At 43.8% G+C, this 22,910-nt stretch overlaps 1 protein-coding gene across 1 annotated transcript in view; it reads right to left on the reverse strand.

Moving 5' to 3' along the window:
* Positions 1 to 1,487: 1,487 nt before the first annotated feature.
* The window catches only part of PPM1L (protein phosphatase, Mg2+/Mn2+ dependent 1L), a 327,274-nt gene continuing 305,851 nt past the window's right edge, over positions 1,488 to 22,910 (reverse strand). Inside the window, exons 3-4 of the mRNA XM_052639182.1 lie at positions 7,307 to 7,468; positions 1,488 to 3,746 (exon numbers count right to left, since the gene is read on the reverse strand). Coding sequence (XP_052495142.1) covers positions 3,400 to 3,746; positions 7,307 to 7,468 — 509 coding nt within the window. The 3' untranslated portion in view covers positions 1,488 to 3,399. The remainder of the gene's footprint in view (positions 3,747 to 7,306; positions 7,469 to 22,910) is intronic.

A 22,910-nucleotide genomic window follows, 5' to 3' on the forward strand; every position in this document is an offset into this window, starting at 1 on the left:
ATCCCAGTGACTCAATTCAATTGTGTAATCAACTTCCTAGAACCACTTCAGATAGGGTTGACGACGCCATCACTCACATAATCCTGTCTGCACAAAATGTTCATGGGTTGAAATCACAACAGTTGTATGCAATAAGGCCCATTTTAAATATCCAAATTGCATGGGCTCCCTGGTACTCAGTAAAGAATCCACCTACAATGCAGGAAACCCAGGTTTGATCTCTGGGTCAGTCAGGAAGATCTCTGGAGAAGGGAATGGCAACCCACTCCAGTATTCTTGCCTGGAGAATCCCATGGATAGAGGAGCCTGATAGGCTCCAGTGCATGGGGTCGCAAAGAGGGGAACCCAACTGAGTGACTAACACTTTCCCTTTCATATGCTCCTTCACTCTGTAAAACACTCTGTAATACTCTTACCCCATAGACAAGATGCTAGAGGCCAATGCCTTCAGTCCAAGGCAAGGAAGAGAATGTAGCCTTGGGTCCCAGTAACATGTACAGTTATGCTGTATTAGAATGGTGACCTCAGAGTCAAGTGCTTTGGGCAAGTTGGTCACATGAAATAAATGCCGGTCTTGGGAACTAGTTTCAGAGTTTTCCATGTAAGTATTATTTATTCCTTTCACTAGAGACCTGCAAATACAGTGAGTTAAAAAAAAAAAAAAAAGTTTCCCTGCCTTATCCCCACCCCACCACCCTCCCCCGCAACGCATCAAATTCTGACCCATTTTAAGAGTACAAATTGCCACTAGAGCAGCAGGAAAGCAGTGCATTAATGAAGACCTGGGCTTGGCACATTGCTGGGGGGGTCATAAGCACATGATCATTGGTTCCCAGCTTCATTTCTTAAAGACTATAAAACCATTCCAAAATTTGGCACCATGGGGGCTATTGGCAATGCTAACCCAGGCTAGGAAGCTGGGGTGACGTTTCCAAAGCTTTGGCTTCACATGCAAACTTCTCAAGTCAATTTCCCTAACTAGACTCAACCTTCCTGTCCCTAGAAAATGGGGCAGCTGGCTGGAGAGCCACAGGGCACCCCAGGTGAGGTCTGCACACCCCCAGAGGCTGGAGGCAGCTGAGAGAGAAAGAGACAGAGAGAGAGAGAGCGATCAAGCTCCAGGAGAATGGGGAAGGGAACAAAGTAGCCTGACTTGAGACATAACTAGTCATCAGATTGCGGCTATTTTTTGCCTGTTTCAAAAATCTACAAGCCAAAATGGGAGAAAAAGAGGCAGTAAGAAATACACACACTACTTGGTTAAAGTCAGGAATGGGTTCATTTCTACAAAGAAAAGTTTAGAAGATGCCTTGTGAACCTCAGTCAGAGGGAAAACCACACACTCCTGCACTCAGCACCATCTACTAAGACATTTCGCAGGGCAGAGAAACACTGATTTACTAATTTAGTAGTTTTTCTTCTTCATCTTCACCAAAACAGTACCATTTTCATTTTACACAATAACAATGATGACAGAACTTTAAAAAGTCTTTCCATTGTTATTTATGAATTCTGAGTTAAGTTAAAAATAGAAAAAGGAAAATTAACTATGTACTGTAACATGCTGACACTGCTTACTCTTGGACTCCAGTTAGAGGGTGGGCTCCAGTAACTTCATAATCAGAATGTCCCGAATCCCCAAACAAACTCAGGCCACCTGGCCTGACCATCCCATCAATAATCATAACCAGCATGTTTCCCACAACTCCCTCCCCACCCCCACCTCAAATACACACAACCAAACATTGTGCCTCTCAAGAGGCAGAAACTCCAATCTAACAGGTGGCAGGTATTTTGTACTGGAACATGCTACACTTAAAAAAACCAAAACCAAAGTTCTAATATCGTAAATTCCAATGTTAGTTTACAAAAGTACATCGCTTGGGAAACCATTATTCTTTCAGTTAAATAAAAGTTAAGAGCTCAGAGGGATCCAGACAGATCACAGTCCTCGGCAGCCACAAAGGGATCTTTGCATCCTCCCGAGTTCTCTCCTAGGACCTTCCACATTTGAAGAAGGCAGAGGAGGAGGTGGTCAGCGAATGGGGCCTCGGAGAAGCCATAAAGACAAATGCCCACTCTGGAAGGACAAAACCAGATAGATGCCCTGGTTTTTCAGACACAGACTGGGTGGGGATGCCATGAAAATCTTGTTTGGCTGTTTGAGCCCAGCATTTTCCATAATAAAATACTGAGAATGGAAACGTGACATTGGTGATAAGAAATGAAAAGTAGCAGGTCTGGCCCCAAAATAACTCAATGGTTTGCAACCAAACAATAAAGACTGCTGCCTTTCCACCATCTAGCAGAAGCACATCCCAGTAACTTACTACCGAATTCCAACAGGAGGCTGGGGACTCTGTACTTGGCTTCAGGGGGCACACATGCAGTTCTATGCAGCTGCTTCTCAGAACAACGCTTGAGAGACACTCAAAAGCTACTAGGAGAGAAAGAAATGCACAAAACCGGGCAGCTGGTGCTCAAGTCAGGATGGCAACCTCAGTAGCTTTCTCTCCCAATGCAAAGCAGCAAACTTCCCAGGGGATGCTGTGACTTATTTGGCCGTGATTTCCCCATCTATCCTTAAAGGTAGAAGGATTACGGTATTGCAATTTGCTTTTTTCCACTTAGTACTGTAAAAAAATCACGGTGTCTGGTGGTAAAGTTTAACAGCTGCCTATTCCATTAGGTAAGGTGTAAGCAAAAGGTTAAAGCCATGCACGATTAGGATAAACACACAAAGACTGGTTGGGTGGTATACAAAGTCTATTTAACTAATGAAGGCAGGGGAAGGTGACTTAAGGGGTGCAGGCGGTTCTCCTCCTCCCCACTTCCCTCAGCCTTCAAGAACAGCTGTGGAATAATAAACCATTTTCAAATCTGTTTCTGGGCTGCTGCAGAGCAGAAAAACTGGGCTCAGGAGGACAAAGCACCCTAGGGACAGCTCTGCCTCTCAGCAAGGGGCATGGCCACATTGGCTCTGACTCATGGGTTACCCACAGCATCTCCTGGGAGTCCTGTTCTGCTCATTGCTCCAGTGAGAGGACACAAAGTCTGATGATCCGAGGGCCCTGTAATGGATCTAAAAAGCAACTGTAAAACGAGAATATATGGCACATACGCCTTTCACGTCACACATGTGAATCTACAGCTATATATATTTTGGACATTGGATGAAAGTGTTGGGAAAATACGAAGAAACTATTTTCCAGCATCTCAACTACATTGGCCAAGAGCACCCTCTGTTCATACGGCACATAGACTTAAGACAGTTGGGGACAGGGAACCCCATGTCTGGGATGGATGATCCTAATTGTAACTCCCACACCTTTCACTACATTAAAAGAGACCAGTGTGTTGAAAGTCCTTTAGTCTAAGGCAGCTGAGACCCCGAAGGGTTCACTGCTCTTCTGTTTTACTGCTATTCCTGAACTTCACCACCATGACTGTTATATTGTCAGGGCAGCCTCTGTAAAAGGACTGTAAAACGATGCTCTTGGCCCCAAAGTGAGGTTCATCCAAGCGGTCCTTGATGAATCGAACAGCTTCCTCGTTGCTGAAAGCATCCCAGAGGCCATCTGATGCCAAGATCATGAACTCGGGCTGGAGCTTGTCCAAGTCAAAGGTCAGGATATCTGGATCTGGGATGACCACATTGAGGTTTTTCAGTGGATAATCCCCCAGCGATCGAGACATGGCCAGGATCCCCTGGACCCTCCAGGAGCCATTGAAACTGATAAAACCACCTGGAAAGAGAGAATGAGCCCATTAGCTTGAGCAGCTGCTCCCTCACATCCTGGTGTGATTCGTGTGCACCTGCAAGGGCTGACCTACTGTGTGTGACCTGTCATACGTGCTCCTGCTGGCACTGCCACGAGGGAACAGTGTTCCTCCTGCATGGTTGACGTCTGATGCTCTACTAATAGATCCTCGGGCCCTCATCCTTGGCATCTTAAAGGTCTTCAAGACTAAATCAGTAGGAATATTGAGGGTAGGAGTGGTGGATGGGTGAGAGCATCAGTTTTATTAATAACTAAAGAACACCTTAGCAGTGCAGTGACTGATAGTAGGGAGCCCCAAGGAGGGGATCTGGGGACAGCAGCAAAACAACACTGAAAGGCAGGTGGCTGGTAATGGATACAACCACTGGGACCCATCATTAGCATGAGGCCGCCCTTGGTTGTGCCTGTATTGATCGCAAACAGCTCCCCAACTGGGACAGGGATTAAAGGATGGTATATTTTAACAGAGTTGTTAAAGGCACAGGCTCTTGGGTCAGTCTACTAGGATCTGATTCCTGGCTCTGTTACTTCTAGCTCTGAGTGACTTTGGATGAGAAACTCGCTAATCCTTGGTTTCCCTGGTTGCAAAATTTGGACAATAATAAAATCTATTCCATTAAGAAGTTGTAGGAAATAGAGTTATTCTATATTAATCAGTTGGCACAGTGTCTGAATATAACATGCACTCAGTATTACCCGGTGGCTCAAATGGTAGAGTCTGCTTGCAATGCGGGAGACCTGAGTTCAATCCCTACCTAAGTCAGGAAGATCCCCTGGAGAATGAAATGGCTACCCACTCCAGTATTCTTGCCTGGAAAATCCCATGGCTGGAGGAGCCTGGTGGGCTACAGTCCATAGGGTTGCAAAGAGTCAGACACTACTGAGCAACTTCACTTTCACAGTATTATCTATTATTATTTTTTTTTTAAGGGAACTAGAACTTTGTTCATTTGCATGTTATGTCAGATATTTATTAAATATATGCTCCATGCAGGGCAGTTTGCAGGCTATAAAGTTGGACAAGATCTAGACCTTTTCCTAAAGAAGCAGAGAGTCTGGCAGGAGGGAAAATCCACCTGCATTAACAGCTACAAGCATAGAGCAGTATTTTTTCAGGGAGAACCTAGCACCTGTTAAATGCTATAAGCAGATAGAAGAGAGAGAGAGAAGATTTCCAGTTGTGATAATCAGGGCAGAGTGAGCATTAAAGCTCAGCTCTGAATGGAAAGATAGGTAGGACTTCCATGAGCAGGGATGTACAAAAACATTCCAGGAAGAGTGGTTTCCCAGACAAGAGTACGGGCTCTGGAATCACTGTCTGGGGTTTCAATTCAGGTCTCACCATTCACTAGCTGTGTGTCCTTGGGCACACAAGCCTCTTTGAGGCTCCATTTCTTTGGTTGAACAATGAGAATAACATTATCAACCTCATAAGGAAGGGAAAGAGAAAGTGTATGTAAAGCACCCAGCTTAGCTCCCAGCACAGAGTGAATGCACGGTAAATGCAGCTGACATCACTACTGTTGTACAAACAGCTTAAGGCAGGGAGACAGAAAGATTGACGTGTATTTTGACCTAGACTGGTTGGAGAGTATTGCGACACCAAACAGGAGGGGGATAGGTGTCCAGAAAGGAAGGCTGAGGCCAGAGAAAACACACGTAATAAAACCAATCATCGCTCATTAAGTCCTGCTGTAAAGTACACCCCCAACACAGCAGGTGAGATTAACCTCCTTGGAGACGCGGTCTGAATTTGCTCCTATAATCAGTTCCGGGTGGGGGCAGGGAAGAGGAGAGAGGATAAAATGGGCTGACATGTCAGAAGAGAGCGCTGAGGTGGCATCTCAGGTGTACCATATACACACTCCCACCGTGCTTCCTCAAGAGCAAGCTGACTGTGTCCCAAGTCCAGGGTCACAGTGGATGACTGAGGAGATGCTGTCTTCATAAGCAGGGAAGCTCATCAAAGCTTGAGAGGGGCTCTTAAAACACTGTGCCGTCCCATTGACAGAAAACCTGACCAGAGCTTTCATTAAAAATTATTCTGCATCTCAAGCAGTCACTGAAGCAGGAGGTTGTAATAAAATTCAACGATTTTGGATTCAACAGTACAGCTTCCCACTGTGAGAACTCAAATGTTGATTAGGTTCTGGGCAGAAGCTGGTATGCAGAGACTGATGGTCAATCTGCAGACTCCCCCAGAGGGCAGGGGCACTTCTTGGGCAGCCACCTGGGGGACCTGAGCTCCCTTGGGCAACAGGGCCTGCCGTGTGGCATGTGACACAGAGGCTACAAGCTGTGGTGGTCAGTTTGGGGAAAGAAGGGGTCGTCCCCTGCACAGGTAGAAAAAAAGAAAGTGTTAGTTGCTCAGTCATGTCTGATTCTTTGCGACCCCATGGACTGGAGCCCACCAGGCTCCTCTGTCCATGGGATTCTCCAGGCAAGACTACTAGAGTGGGTTGCCATTCCCTTCTCCAGGGGATCTTCCTGACCCTGGGATCGAACCCAGGTCTCCTGCATTGCAGGTAGACTTTTTACTGTCTGAGCCACCAGGAAAGCCTACAGGTAGAAAAGAATCCCCCCAAATTAACTATGAAAATGTAATCAGCTGGTAATCTTTCTTTAACTCTTTGCCAATGTCACCTTAGTGAGGCCCACACTGACCACCCCAACACTCCCCTTTCCTAACTTGTTCTGTGTCTCTCCATAGCAGTTATCACCTTGTAATAGACTAGATAATTTACCTGTTTTAACTTATTTATTAATAATGTCTGTCTACTCCATCCCCTCCCCCGTCTCAATTCCAGGATGTCCATATGTACCTCCAGCCCCTAGATGTTAAAAGAATAAAAAAGGGGTTCTCTCCCTCCTCCAACTGACATATATACTTGGATCAGGCATGGAGCTTGAGTATACACATGAACAGACCAAAGTTCCTGCCTTAAAGAACTCATGATCAGGAAGGCAAGACAGATGAAAGGGCCAGATACGTCCACATCCTGCGAAAAGTGACCCAAGAGGTCCACACAGGATGCCAGGGAAAGCCTGAAGGGGTACCTAAGCCAGACTGGGGAAGCCTTTGGCTCAGTGTGACAGGGAAGGTTGCTAAAAGGACATCCTGAAACCAAGTCTTAAAGGGCAAGGTCATTATTATCCACTGGACAGTGTGGGCAACACTTGCAAAGGCACAGACGTGTCAGCTCCACGGTTCATTTGGTGGTTAGTTTGGCACAGCTGGAAGTAAGCAGTATGGCAAGCAATGGCCCAAAGATCCCATTAGCCTTTAAACTAAGGGCTTTTTTTGGCTGTTGTGGACACGTTGGCCATGAAGAAGGGCAAATTCAGTGGCCATGCATTTGATGGGAAACATTACAAAGTCCAGTCCCAGCTGCCTCAACTGCAGCCTCTGTGCTGATCTGCTCCTCACTGGGTAAAGGAGTGTCTCTCTGGGGGAATCTCCCAGAAACCGCCTTGGCCACTTGAACAAGACAGCACACAGTCCTTGGAGGCACTGATAAGCTCACCGGCTCTCTTTATCCTCTTCCTCTCCTTTAGCTGGTAGGGTTTGTGATCATGAGACAAAGGAATGGCATTCCCATCCTTGTCACATAGGACCCCACGCGAGTCACCCACGTTGGCCACAGTGAGGTCTTTATCTGATAGCAGAGCAATCAAACACGTTGTCCCTGCAAAACAGAAGAGAGAGGCCACATGGGTGGTCAGCGGTGCTGTGAGGGTAAGCTGCTTCTAGAGGTTACTGGAGTCTTCAGGCATTAAAACTGCTCCTGCTGGACTGGAGCATCTGACTCCAGCCACTCCGGGAAGGAGGGCTGTTCACTTCAACAACACTGATCAGATCTGACAGTCAATTTTCTTAACCATGTTGGAGTGTCACTGAAATCGGCTAGGATAAGATGATCATTTTCCCAAATCATTGTTATCTCTGGTTCTCTTGATTTAAGTGGATATCACACTTAACAGGATTAGGAGAGAATCAGAAGCTTGAAGCTTCAGACAATGGATACTTATTTTCTGCCTCTTGTTGGTACTTAGGTTCTGTGAAACCCCAGTTGAAAGTGGGAAGAATGGGGGGTGGGCTCTCAGTGGGAGCACCTGGACACACCAGCAAATGACAGATGGTAACAACCAGATCCTATGGAGCCAGGGGCACAGCCTATGCAAACTAGTCTATACAGAGTCTGAGAGGAAAGACCAGGGGCCAGAAATAGGTCGGCTCCAGGGTGTGATGTGGGAGACCATCAAGGGAGAGGCAGGAAAACCTACTGTGATGAGAGAAATGACACCTAGGCCAATAGGAGGTGGGGCTTGAAGGTGGTCAGAGTCAGAAGGGAAGTAAGAGTGAAGAGCTGTTTACCTGGGGCCACAAAGACATACAAGGACACATTCCCTCTCCTCAAACTCTTCCTGGAACAAGAATGGATAAAAGCAATAGAACTACAGAGTCTGGTCTACTTGGAGGTCATCCTTCTTACCTGCCCATTACCCTCTGTTCAGCCCCCTCACCTTTCTCCTCTGGCCTTCTGACAGAGTCACTGAATATGCAAATACCTGCTGAAATGCACAATCCATTAAGCTCTTGCTTCAAACTGATAATGACCTTCCTTATTAAAATTATGCATTAATTAGTCTTCATTAATATTTAACCTCCTCATTAAGAAGGTCATATTCCATAACAGAATGTAAACTGCATCTAAATAGCTCTTGCTCTTCATAGAAAAACAGCAAAGGCTAAATTCTTAAATAGACATAAAGAATAAATACAGGTTGATATCAAGAGGGAGGAGAATAATCAGTATATTCAGCTATTATATAGTTCTATTCAAAATTCCACGCTAAAGCCTGTGTAGCTCAAAAGTGCCTTGATTAGAAATGGAAACACATGAAATGTTGGTTGTCTCAGGATGTCTGATATGAAAGGCCTTGTAAAGGAAAAAGACTAATCTCAGGATTATCAAAGCAAATCACAACCTTTTATCTTAAAAAAACTGTAAGAATGAAAATGTAACCATAAGAACAATCCATATGATTAGAAATTGTTATTCTTAGTTTTTGATATTAGCTGCATTCTGGTGTTCAACTGACCTCACTTTGTCTTCAAGCATCTGCTTGTGTTAACCTGTTGATTACAATGACAGCACAAATTTTCCTAGAAGGCACACGCTCGGAAGTTTGAAAGGTGAAATGGAGACACTACGTTATTGGGGTATTGTATGGTTTGGGGGTATCATTCAACTCAAAGACCCCCTTTTCTTCTCACTTGGTGCACTTTGAGAAATCGTAGCTCAGAAAGGACTTTCAGGTCCCCATATGAGGGAAGCACAAGGATCCACTTGGCTGAGCTATGAGCCCCTTCCACACCCCCATTTCAGTCACAGCAGCCCTATATCCATTGTTAGCTTAATTGAACTGCGATGTATCTTTTGTTTTTAAGAGGAGAGAGGTCATTCCTATGGTCAGAAAAAAAATTGAGATTTAATTGTATACGGGTTTAAAAACCCCTGAAGGATTTTAAGGAGGATAGTGATATGATGAGATCTGTGTTTTATAAGATCACATCGGTGGCTCTGTGGAAGGTAAACTAGAAGCAGGGAGAACAGGGAGAGTTCATGAGAATCTGAATTACTGTTGTAAACAAAAGGATCGAGGATCAGTAACAGATTATTTAAAATCAGAACGGACAGGTCATAGAGAATAAGGAAATAAAGGAGAGGGGGAAAAGTGAAAGTGAAAGTGAAGTCGCTCAGTCATGTCCGACTCTTTGCGACCCAATGGACTGTGGCCCACCACGCTCCTCCGCCTGTGGGATTCTCCAGGCAAGAGTACTGGAGTGGGTTGCCATTTCCTTCTCCAGGAGATCTTCCCAACCCAGGGATTGAACCCAGGTCTCCCACATTGCAGGCAGACACTTTACCATCTGAGCCACCAGGAAAGCTCAAAAGGAGAGGGGAGAAGTCTAGAATAATGTCCTGGTGTCTCAAAGACAGTGGGGAGGGGCACGGGGTGCTCCATGGACAAGCACTTAAGGAAATGTCTACTTGGGCTTCTGGGAAAGGCTTTCTCTCTCACTGAAGGAGACACCATGCAGAACACAACACATTTCTTTGGCCTCGTGTGGCTCCTGTGTTTCCTGGAGGGGTGGCAGCCATGTTGCACCAGGAGGGGCTACAGCTCAGAGTCAAGGCTCTGTGCCCAGGAGGAGGAGCCAAGGAGTGAGAACCTGAGTCCCTGAGACATCACAGGACTTCTGAACCAGCCTAGACTTGCCCTGTTCTTGTTCTGGGAGACACCAAATGTCCTTACTCTCTAAGGCTTTTCATGTTGGATTTTATTGTTATTTCTTCTTGTGGTATCCTAACTGGTTCAAGGGCTCATTGTTCAATAAGGCAGTTTCTGGATGAGAGATTTAGTGTGACTGCTTTGCTTCATTCACACATGAAGATTCACGGCTTGCCAACTTCTCTGTCAAGAACACAATCCTATTGTTCCTATGGGTCAATAAAATCTACCTCCTGGTGTGGATTTCAGGAATGTACCACTTTGCAAAAGTGGAAACTGCTTGTGTCAACAATGGACTCTTAGACCGGACAAAAGGGGTGAGCCCCAGATGGCAGAACGAGAGTTGCAGGCAGCGTTGAGGATCACTGAAATGTTACCATTCTCCCTCCATAGAAAACTGCCTGTGTCCTGGGTGGAGGCCCAAGCATGATTGGAAACAAAACACAATGCTTCACTGTAAACAACTTATTGTTTGGAATTTGCAGTCTTAGCTCAGGATTACAAGAGATAATTTATAATCTAATCTTACGTTATAGCAGAATGTAACTACCTGATGGTTCAGAAAAATGCACATTATGCCCAAGAGGAAACACGCCAAGCCTTTTGTCTTTGGGCCTCTGTGTTCCCTCTGCCTAGCACAGTGCCTGGTCCTTGACACTGGCTGAATTGCACATGGTGATGATTCAGTTCAAGCATGACATCTTCAGAGGCCCTCTCTGATGGGGGATCTAATTTCCTCTTGATGTCCTTTATTACCTTCAGAACACATAAGTATGTAAATATCTTGTTTATTTCTTTAAGTAATTTATTTAATGCCAATCTTCCCCTGTACAATGTAAACTTCACAAGAGTAAGAATATCACCTGCTTGTTCTTCCTCCTATAATGCTTAAGTCTAGAATACCGCAGACCTCAATATTTGCTGAATAAACAACAGAGGAGTGATAAACAATCACACACTCTCTTTGGTCCTGATCTAATGTTATGCTAAGCCCCTGCCGTCTTGCTCTGAGTATATCAAACCAGTTCAGTAGCACACTGCACAACATCTTCTAGATATTGCCACAGCAGGGAGATACCCAACTGTAGCAAAATACATTTTTTACACTGATCAAAACATAAGGACCCTCCTGTACATGTATAAGCATGCTCACAGGCACACTGTTAGCAAGTAGACCAAAGTTCCAGCCTAGGCCTGGCCCTAGCTCTTTCCTCCAGTCCAGGCTCTTGGGCCAATGCAAATGAAACATGGGTAGGGTGCCCATCCTCAACAGCTTCCAAAGCCATAGCACGTTGGGAAGTAATAAAAATGCATCATGGTGACCATTACATGAGCAATCTGTGTCTACTTCTGACCTCAATTTGTACTTCAGCAAAGCAGGCACGTTTTTGTGTTGTTCTATTAGTTCTTGTTTTCCTTAGGGAAGAACACACAAAGGCCAATTACTTATTAGCCTATTTCTCTAAACCAGCATGTTCTCTCTTCGTTTAATTTCTAGGATGCAAAGTAAAAGTAAACAAGAAAATCTGTTCTGGACTTACCTAAGTATTTTTATTGGCTAACATTATTCAGTGAATTCATCTGATGAGTTGAGCTGGAGAAAAATGTAAATCTTAATGAGGGATAAGTAGTTTGGGACATCTCAGCCATCTTTCAAAATCCGAATTGAAAACTTTTCCAGTGAAACTAGTAACAAAGTAGTAATAGTTTGTTCAGCACTACGAATGCCACTAGTGTCGGTCACTCGGTCGTGTCTGACTCTTTGCAGCCCCATGGACTGTAGCCCGTCTGGCAAAGAATACTAGAGTGGGGAGCCGTTCCCTCCTTCAGGGGATCTTTCCAACCCAGGGATCGAACCTGGGTCTCCCACACTGCAGGCAAATTTTTTATTGTCTAAGCCACCAGGGAAGCCCGTGAACCCACAAACACACTTGCAGTTGATTTCCTGACACATTATGGTTGAGAAGAGGTAGGTATTATTCTTCCATTTAAGCAGATGAGAAAAATGGGACTCAGAGAATTCAAGTGTCATATCCATGATTACATGACTCAGTGCGTATGTAATGAAAGACCAAATTGACTAAAAAACCAGGGAATCCGGAATTATTAGTAGTAACAATAACAATGATAGACCTATTGTTTATGCATTTTACTATAATGCTAAACATTTTATTTATATTATGTAACTTAATCTGCACTAACTACAAGAAGGCATAATTATCTCCATCTAACAGATGGGGAAACTAGGTCTCAGACAATACAGCAATCTGCCCAGGTCACTCACGTGGTCTGTCCGATTCCCTGGCCCAAACCTTTGATAACTGGCACTCCTTGCTCTAAACTGTTCTCTTCCACCTCCAAGAAGGAATGACTCCTGTGACCAGTTTCTGCATTTGTGTTTCAAATAGTCCCCATCAACTTGCCCTCTTTTGTAGTATAAACTAGTGCACGTTACAGAAATGTCTGTAAACCAGAAAAAATTCTGATTAGTGTGAGATGAATTTCCTTTCATATAACTGTAGTCTTGATTAACTTAAAGCTGATACATTTCAAATTCTCAATAATGATCAATCAGAAAATATCTGAACTTCTGCAGGTAAAAAGCAAGCAACTTGGATTAACTTTACATCCTTTCCAGCTTGAACATTTTGCTGGTTTTGAATAGGAACTGCAAACTCCTATGCCTTCAGGTATGAGAAAAAGCTTATGATCCTCTTGGAGTAGCTTTACCCCTGTACTTTTGACAGGATCCTGGGTTCTGAAGATGTTTTTTACTCTAAGAATGGGCAAGCATGAAGATAGGAGGCAACTGACACCAGGTTTCAGTGCTGGGTCCACAGCAAGCAGTGGTGGGGCTTGTGGCAAACTAGGAATGCATGCTAAGGGGGCAGCATTTCCTCTGCAGTGAAAATGGCTGCCATGGGGGAATGAAGGCCCGATGTAAATAGTTATCCAGATTTTTCAAGAGAAGCTGTTTTTATGTGAACTCTGACTTATATAATGGTGACCACTTTTATTAAAAAAAAAAAAACAATGCAGGCCACATACTGCTATATTTAAAATGGATAACCAACAAGGTCCTACTGTATGGCACAGGGTACTCTGCTCAGTGTTATACGGCAGTCTGGATGGGAGGAGAGTTTGGGGGAGAATGGATATATGTATATGTATGGCTGAGTCCCTCTGCTGTCCACTGGAAACTATCACAGCATTGTTAATCAGCTATACTCCAAAATAAAATAAAAAGTTAAATAAAAATAATACAGATAACAACAATGTAAAAAACCCAATGCATGCCAAACAATAGGCAACTGTATGTCAAATGATTCTTTGACCCATTAGACTGGCAACTTCTTTTTGACCCAGGATGACACCTTATTCACTGCAGTATTCTTATCACAGTGCTTCGTACTCTGCACAGGCCCTAATGTTGGGAGGGATGCTAAGGACTGAGGTGGTGGTAAGGGAAGTGGGGGTGCTTATCTATATACAACTTATACTAATTGTAGTATTTATACAATTCACATCTTCGGTTCAGTCGCTCAGTCGTATCTGACTCTTTGCGACCCCATAAACTGCAGCACTCCAGGCCTCCTTGTCCACCACTAACTCCTGGAGTTTACTCAAACTCATTTCCATCGTGTTAGTGATGGCATCTAGCCATCTCATCCTCTGTTGTCCCCTTCTCCTCCTGCCCCCAATCCCTCCCAGCATCAGAGTCTTTTCAAATAAGTCAACTCTTCACATGAGGTGGCCAAAGTATTGGAGTTTCAGCTTTAGCATCATTCCTTCCAGTGAATACCCAGGACTGATCTGCTTTAGGATGGACTGGTTGGATCTCCTTGCCGTTCAAGGGACTCTCGGGAGTCTTCTCCAATACCACAGTTCAAAAGCAGCAATTCTTCTGTGCTCAGTTTTCTTCACAGTCAAACTCTCACATCCATACACGAGCACACGAAAAACCACAGCCTTGACTAGACGAACCTTTGTTGGCAAAGTAATGCCTCTGCTTTTTAATATGCTGTCTAGGTTGGTCATAACTTTCCTTCCAAGAAGTAAGCGTCTTTTAATTTCATGGCTGCAGTCATAATCTGCAGTGATTTTGGAGCCCAGAAAAATAAAGGTGTGAAAAAATTCACACCTTTGTCCTATGTAAATATATATACTCTTATTTTTTGAAAAATATTAACAGAGTTATCCAGTTGATGGGATGTTAGACCACTTTGTTTTCTTTATACTTTTCTGTATTAAGATGAATGTAATGTTACTTAAAACCACAAATTATTCACAATGTTTCAGAAGGCATATCCCATAAATTATTCACAACATTTCAGAAAGTATATCCACTGCATGAAGCAAAGTATTCAAGACATAAAACAGAAAAAGCAGAACCGACAGTCATGGTAGTAGGATACGGTACAGGTAGAAAAAAGACACAGAGGAACAGCAGTAACAAACGACAACAGCACCACTGTCGACAGATGGCCAAGTTCAAATTCAGGTCTGACCATCAGTGACTATCCATCATCGACTCAGTGACAGACAAGGGAAGCTCAGCTGCCTTCAGGCTCCCTGCACAGCCTCACCTCACCTCTGAGCAGGGCTATCTACAATTTCTACTCAGAGCAAAACACCCAGCCCTGAAACTGAAGGTGAAAGTGCTAGTCTTTCAGTCATGTTCAACTGCCACCCCACGGACTGTAGCCCACCGGGCTGCTCTGTGCATGGGATTCTCCAGGCAAGAATACCACAGTGGGCAGCCATTCTCTTCTCAAGGGGATCTTCCCAACCCAGGGATCAAACCCAGGTCTCCCACACTGCAGGCAGATTCTCTAATGTCTGAGCTACCAGGGAAGCTCCACTCAGCCCTGAGTTCCCATCAAAACACAGTACCTTCAACCCTTTGCACTCCCCTCCCCCTCTTCCTGTATGCAGACAACTATGATTTAAAAAACTAGAGCAACGAGAATCCCTATTTTATGAAAGTTCAGCTTACTGCAACATCTTCTTATGTGCCTGACACTGCAGTTTCACTTTTTCTGGTGAGGGAGTGGGAGGCTGGGCTGAGTGGAGAAAGCCGGATGTGATTAGCTGGGTGCGATTAGCCGGTGCTTGCCTGTTTCAAAGCAGTGGATGTTTTCCCAGTGAGGCACCACACCGTGAATGCCACTGGCTCAAGCTACCAGTGATTTCCCTCTGTGACAAAAAGTCTTGTAAGAGAATTTAAATTTTTTCCTTTTTTTTTTCTTCAGAAAAGAGAGAAAGAAATTGGGAGATAAGTGAAGAAGAGGTGACAAGGGGAAAGGGAAGGAAGTGGACACACACAGGAGCAGAGAGAGACTGAGAGAGAGAAAAACAGAGAGAGGGAGAGAGAATGAATGACTATTTCGGAGAAGGTGCTACAGCTGCCTAAAAGCCATTCTTTATGCACAGCAAAGGAGAATCAATACATTCATATGATAAGCAAAGATAGGTTTATCTTGAAAAGGTTTGACAATGAATGTGAGTTCAATAACACAATTCCAGAGCCTAAATGACATCAAGGCCTGGTAACTGACAGAAATTATATTGGTGTGCAACATATTGGAAAAAGAGCAGGCAAAGCCAGCCATTAATGGAAGCATTACGGGAAATGATAAGATCACTGTCGGCAGGGGCTTCTAGCCCCTACCTCCCACAGCCAACATTGTGATGAGTCCTGAAACACAGATAAAGTTTCAGGCAGCTTGGAGATAAGGCTCCTGGGCCCCATCCCCCATCTGCACAATCTCTAAGTCCACCAAAATTTGACTTGCTTGGATCCTGCTCACCACTCTTGTAATCGTTAATGCCACGGCAGAGACACACCTGCCTGGGACAATCCACTGTCTGAAAAACTAGAGTGAGCTCTAATCTCTCCTTCTTTATTCCTTTTCTCTCATTATTGCCTGAGTCTTTGCATCCCATGCTCTATATCCTCAGGCCATCTTTGAATTTCTATATTAATGTGCATGGCTGGGGCTACTAAATTAATAGTAACTAACTTCTCAAGCCATAAGTCAATAACTCTACTGTAATGAGTCTTGTGAGTCTGAAAGCTATTTTATGCTATAAGGGCCCTGAATGGAAAGCAACTGGAAAGAGATCTACGTGCAGAGAGATACGTGTGGGTCAAATTGTGAGAGCTGCTATATACTGTCCATGCACCATGAAAGCAAGTGAAAGTGTTAGCGCTCAGTTGTGTCTGACTCTTTGCGACCCCATGGACTGTAGCTCACCAGGCTCCTCTGTCCATGGAATTCTCCAGGGAAGAATACTGGAGTAGATAGCCATTCCCCTCTCCAGGGGATCGATCTTCTTGATCCAGGGATTGAATCTGGGTCTCCCACATTGCAGGCAGATTCTTTACCATCTGAGCCACCAGAGCCATTTGCTATGTGCAGAGGTAATTTCTTTAATTCTAACAGCCTATGAGGTACTATTGTCCCCATTTTACAGATGATAAAACTGAGATTAAAAGAGCAGCCCAAGATCATGCGGCTAGTGAGGGACAGAATTTAAGTAGTCTGTTGCCTGAGTGTTGCTTTCAACCTTGAAGCAGGCTGTGGCTAGCCCATGGTTCTTGTTTCTGTGCAAACCAGATGTCTTAAGGCAACTCTTCCTTAAGAGATTTATTAAGGAGATTAGCATCTTCAAAAAAGGGCCGTAATACATGTTCAAGTTGACAATGACTACAGTGTGAACAGTGCCTCCTAGAACCTGTGGGCAAATATGCATGGTGATGTGGGCAACCCTGCTTCTAGGCTATACCCTGGGCCTGGCCACCCTATACCACCTGTCCCAGAAGGGAAGAGACCAGAGGAGAGGGTCGCTCAGTGAGGAATTTCAGCAGAACAGCTGAACATGAGAGGTTTTCAGCTCCACGTGAAGACTAGCAGTAGTCCAAAAGCCCAAGCTGGAAGAGTGAAATACTGACAGCAACACATGTGAGGCCACATCCCAGAGAACATTAAGGCCTTCTTCCATGAAGGCCTGAAGTATTAGCACTAAGAAGGCAAACCATCTCGTGGCTTTCCAGACAGAGAGGGCAGTGATAGGACGCACCACACAGAGAGGCTCATGTGAGCCCCCCACAACATGGCACCCCTTTCGGTCCTCCTTTTTAACCGAAGCTGTCTCAACTTCCCCTCATCACATGCTGGAGGGCAGAGTGGCAGAAATAACACCGTGTGAGAAAACAAGCTCTATTACCAATTGTAATTTTCTCTTCCTCTCTGAGATTTCTGCATAAGCAAAAATATCAGCCACTGAGTTTAACACTGGCTGACTGTGAGGCAATCAGTTTGATGGCAAATTCTATTATTTTAAACCCTAGGTAATCTAATTCCAGATTTAGGTTTATTTGGGCTCTTCCTTGGCAGACATACAGTAATTAATAAAATGACAAGAAGAAATAAGAAACCAGGTACAAGTGCCAGAAAGGTCTTTTCCACAAATGAGCTGTGTTATCCTAAATAAGATAATCTATTTTATGGGGGGAGGGAAGTTAGGGTTAGGGTGTGTGACCTGTCACCTCAGTCATGTCCGACTCTTTGCGACCCTATGGACTATAGTCCTCCAGGCTTCTCTGTCAATGGGATTCTCCAGCCAAAAATACTGGACTGGGTTGCCATGCCCTCCTCCAGGGGATCTACCCAACCCAGGGATCGAACCCACGTCTCCTGCATTGCAGGTGGACTTTTTACCCACTGAGTCACCTCGATAATTCAAACGTTCAGAATCTGATGGAGTATTCATTAAATTTTCATACTTCACCCAAGTTAAAATTATACATGTTACCTGATGCTCTTGAATAGCATTTTAAAATTAAAGTGTTCTTCAACTTCACTTTTCAACTACTGTAGTAGTTCAGTGTGGACATGTTGAAGAGTCACTTCCTGTTTAACTGGTCACATACTGGGAGTCTGAGAAAACCACAGCAGGGGCAGGTCCTCATACTTTAGGAGCCTCTATCTTCCTCTCTGACGTGACTATTTTGAGGTATGAGTAAGCATGCATGCTTTTCTAAAACTCATTAACATCCTGCTCATTACTCTGGTTGACATTTAGTTCAGATGATAACATGCTGCTGAAATTAATTTCTAATTACACAATCACAACCTAGATTCTAAGTTCTGTGTCTTTTAATGGTAAATAAAATCAATTTCATGGTTTTTTGATTCTTCCTACATAAGCCAGAGATGCACTACTATATTTTTTCATGTCTTCATGTTATATCAGAATTCTTCAGTGAGATATTTCGTTTCTTTTTAGGGCTCCCAGCCCTAAATTACAAGTACTGTTTCTGCTTCTTTATGAATGCTATGGGAACAAGGTATAATACGAACTTCTGAAACTGAGCTTTATTAAAAGGGGCATTTGCTTTTTAATAAAAGGCAGAGAGAGCAAAGAGGAGAAGGCTGGGAATAAGAGGTACAGTCTGATTCATCTGGTGCTTGGCAGAGATTTGCACTTTCTTTGACCTTTTCTTTTTTTCCTCAGCACAGAATCAACCCTTTCCCCTATTCTTTCCATTAAAAACAAACCTGATCTTCGAGGTTATTAAGTGGGAGCTTCCCTGGTGGCTCAGACAGTAAAGAATCTGCCTGAAATGCAGGAGACCTGAGTTTGATCCCTGGTTTGGGAAGATCCCCTGGAGAAGGAAATGGCAACCCACTTCAGTATTCTTGTCTGGAGAATTTCACAAACAGAGGAGCTTGATGGGCTACATTCCATTAGGTCGCAAAGCATTAGACACAACTGGAGGTTATTAAGTTATCTTTACTTAAATTACCATATAGCTATCTACCTACTTACCTACATATGTGTGCATGTGTGTGTGTCTGGGGGGGCAGTGTGGGTGTGTTGGAAGGATGACATCTGGCGATATTAATGGAAATTCCTGCCCCATGTGTGGACGGAACCCTCTTTCACTCAGTGTGAGGCACTCATTGTCCCAGGGAAGATTAGGAATACTGTGGCTGAAGTGCAAGGAGACAGAAGTAGTCAGATTTAGCTTCTAAGGTTCAAAGAGACTGGAAACTCACAAAAAGACAATGTTCTCAAGAGAAAAATCTTCTTGAGCATCCATTAGCCTTGGTTCTTGGATAAACCATATGAAGGTGGAGCAAGTTCTCCTGCCCACAACTGCTCTCTTCCTGCTCCCCTGACATGTAAGGCTGGGCAGGCAGGAAGGTTGTGATGGGGGGAAGTGGAGGGAAGACAGAATATTTGATGTGTGGAGCTCCAAGAATGATATGGTGCTCAAAGCACAGGAGACTGGACCGCTTTCCAGTAAGAGAAGGGTAAGAGCCCAAGAGATCAGAAACCTCTGCCCCAGTGTAGAGAGGCAATGGCTGAATGAGGCCACTTGGACAGCCCAGTGTGGAGCAGAGAGGAGAGCTGAGGACTGCTAGGCTTGCCCTGAGGAAGGAAAGATACCTCTCAAGAGCATAAGATACTTCCAACCACAGGTCCGGGAGACCCTGGGTCATCCCAACAAGTGTCAGGATAGTAACAACAACCTGATAACGTAGATCACTCCTGGAGGAAAGGGGTGTGAGCACATGGCTCAACTTGGTATTTACACTTAAGAACCTGAGGAAAAATCAGGAAATTACAGCATATATCTACTAATGAATATGGCAAGATTTTAGTAACAGATCCAATATGGACTCAAAATCTGTTACATTCAGTTCTATGGAGACAAATGAAGTTAAATTTCACGTTTATTTTGTAACTGTGCAATGCGTGTGTGCGTGCATGCACGCATCTGCCTGTTTATTGGCTATCTATCGCACATTTCACATGTTGAATTTTACCCTGACTTCTGTTCAGTTCAGTCACTCAGTCGTGTCTGACTCTTTGTGATCCCATGGACTGCAGCATGCCAGGCTTCCCTGTCCATCATCAACTCCCGGAGCTTGCTCAAACCTCATGCCCATCAAGCTGGTGATGCCATCCAACCATCTCATCCTCTATTGTCCCCTTACCCTCCTGCCTTCAATCTTTCCCAGCATCAGGGTCTTTTCAAATGAGTCAGTTCTTCGTATAAGGTGGCCAAAGTATTGGAGTTTCAGCTTCAGCAACAGTCCTTCCAATGAATATTCAGGGCTGATTTCCTTTAGGATGGACTAATTTGATCTCCTTGCAGTCCAAGGGACTCTCAAGAGTCTTCTCCAACACCACAGCTTAAAAGCATCAATTCTTCATTGCTCAGCTTTCTTTATAGTCCAACTCTCACATCCATACATGACTACAGGGAAAACCATAGCTTTGACTAGACGGACTTTTGTTGGCAAAGTAATGTCTCTGCTTTTTACCCTGACTTAGGCATTATGAAATCAGCTAGTACCAACAATGTTTGACAACTAAACAAGACTGCCTTGGGCACTGAGTTAGTTAACACATATCTGAATTATTACTGTATTACTGTGTTAGTCACTCAGTCGTATCCAACTGTTTACAATCCCATGAACTGCAGCCCCCACCAAGCTCCTCTGTCCATGGAATTCTCCATGCAAGAATACTGGAGTGGGTGGGTAGCCATTGCCTTCTCCATTAACATATACCTATTACTGAGGAATTCCAGATGGAAGGTGAAACTGTTTCCAAAGACAAATTTGCCATTGTGAGGCACACCCTTGGTAGGTTGTGCAGCTACACATAAGTTATTTTCAAATGATCTTTTCCATTCAAACAGAACACAGTCATCCCCATTTAAAGGGACAAAATAAAAGTTGTACAATTATGTTTATTTGGGATAATTAAAACAAATCTGATTTGAGGCTAATTTGATTCAATAAATATTAATTCTCCAGTTTGCTTTTGGTTCAGTGGACTACAAAACTGACTCAAACTCGATGTCTCCAGGAAGGCTGCATCTTCAAAGATCTGATAAAATCCTGACTTTAATTCCATCTGGCCCATGCCCAAAAGTGATATCGCATCTCTATACCTACAGCCAAGAATATCCAACCATATTCCTTCATGATAATGACCATCTTTCTTCTCTTTCTCTCTCATACCTCTATGTTCTGTACCTAACTGGAAGTGTGTATGTGTTGACTAAATAGTTTTATGGCCTTTGTTCCCTTATTCTGTGCCTGTGTATGCATGTGTGCATGCTAAGTTGCTTCAGTCATGTCCTACTCTTTGCTACTCTACGGACTGTATCCCTCTAGGTTCCTCTGTCCATGGGATTCTCCAGACATGAACACTGGTATGGGTTGCCATATTCTGTGCCTACTGTGTATAAGTTACTAGGTTTGGTGCAGGAATAATAAAGATGAACAAGATACAGTCCTTCATCCCCAGCACTTACTGCCCAATGGCAAGATGGAATTAGACACTTAGGATCCAGTATGGTAAACGCTGTGACAGTGCTATGGATGAAGGAGGAAATGGCAACCCCCTCCAGTATTCCTGCCTGGAGAATCCCATGGACAAAAGAGTCTGGCAGGCTACAGTCCATGGGGTCACAAAGAGTTGGACATGACTGAAGTGACTTAGCACACACGTGCTATGAGAGCTGGGATTGTGGGTGGGGGTCACGGCAGAGGGGGCATGGCTCAGGCTACGGAGATGCTGGGTGGTGAGGAGATATGCAGGGAGGATGACTGGGAAGACGTGAAGCCTGAACGTTCTTGAAGATGGAATAGGGTAAGGAATTTGTGTAACTTAATTTGGTTCTTGGCACAAAGGAGGAAGTAAAGAAAGAATCTGTAGGGTAAAAATGGATGATGAGAGTAGCTCTCTGAAGGAGATTTCTTTATAGTTCATTTCAAAACAAAGTCTAGAACAAACACTTGTTTATACTCTAACCTGATAATGCCAATTCTTGAATTTTTTTCCTAAGGAAATAATCAGAGATATGAACAGAGCTTCATATATAAGGATTAACCTCATAGAATTCAAACAAGATAATAGAAATAACCAAAATGAACAGATGTATAAAACATCATGGAATATTCAAATAATAAAAGCACTCCAAGGACATTAAATATAGTGTTTCTGAAGAACATACACTGTGCTTGTAAGTGAAAAATAAAAACTGTACATAAATTACTTTAAAATATAACACATTAGCATTTTATTTGAAAAAAATGATATATATAAAATATTTCAACTGCAATTACTTCAATAAATACATGTGTGTAAATGTATGCAGAAAAATGTTAGAAGGAAACAAAAATAGATTATTAAAGTTCATTAAAGTTTTTTAAAAAGATTGTTCTGAATTTTCCTCAGTTTTATTCATTTAATGTGACTCATTTATAGAAACTTCACTTTTTATCAAATTCAGTGCTTTTTACTTTCTTGTTCCTTGATGTTATTAGGCACTTTTATCCTTCCCACTGCGGGTCTTCTGTTATGATCTACAATGACTTGACTGGATTTTCAGTTGAGCTGTTTGATTTTACTCACTGAACCAACTTGTTAACTAACAAGACTGGGGCTATGCCTCCACTGGTTCCATTTTGGCTGATGGCTAATATAGCTCTAGAAAAAGAAAGGAACAGTGTCAGGGGGGACACCAAGCCCCAGACTCATGATGGGTAGGGCTCAGAACGCTCCACGTTTGTGACACCACACTCGTGTGACACCATCACCCTACATGATTAGCTGCTGTTGCCCAGAAAGTGACAAGGGATGACTGTAGAGGGCAGAGGGCAGCAGGAACAGGCTGATTATGATGCATTTCCTGCACAGGAACCCCTGACCAGGGAGAGCCAGTTCCCCAAAGAACTGGCTTGGGGAGATTAGGTCTATTCTTGTCTAAGCAGGTGGTTAGGTCTGTTCTTATTGTGACCA

This window comes from Budorcas taxicolor, chromosome 1 (genome assembly GCF_023091745.1).
Source record: "Budorcas taxicolor isolate Tak-1 chromosome 1, Takin1.1, whole genome shotgun sequence".
Lineage (NCBI taxonomy): Eukaryota > Metazoa > Chordata > Mammalia > Artiodactyla > Bovidae > Budorcas > Budorcas taxicolor.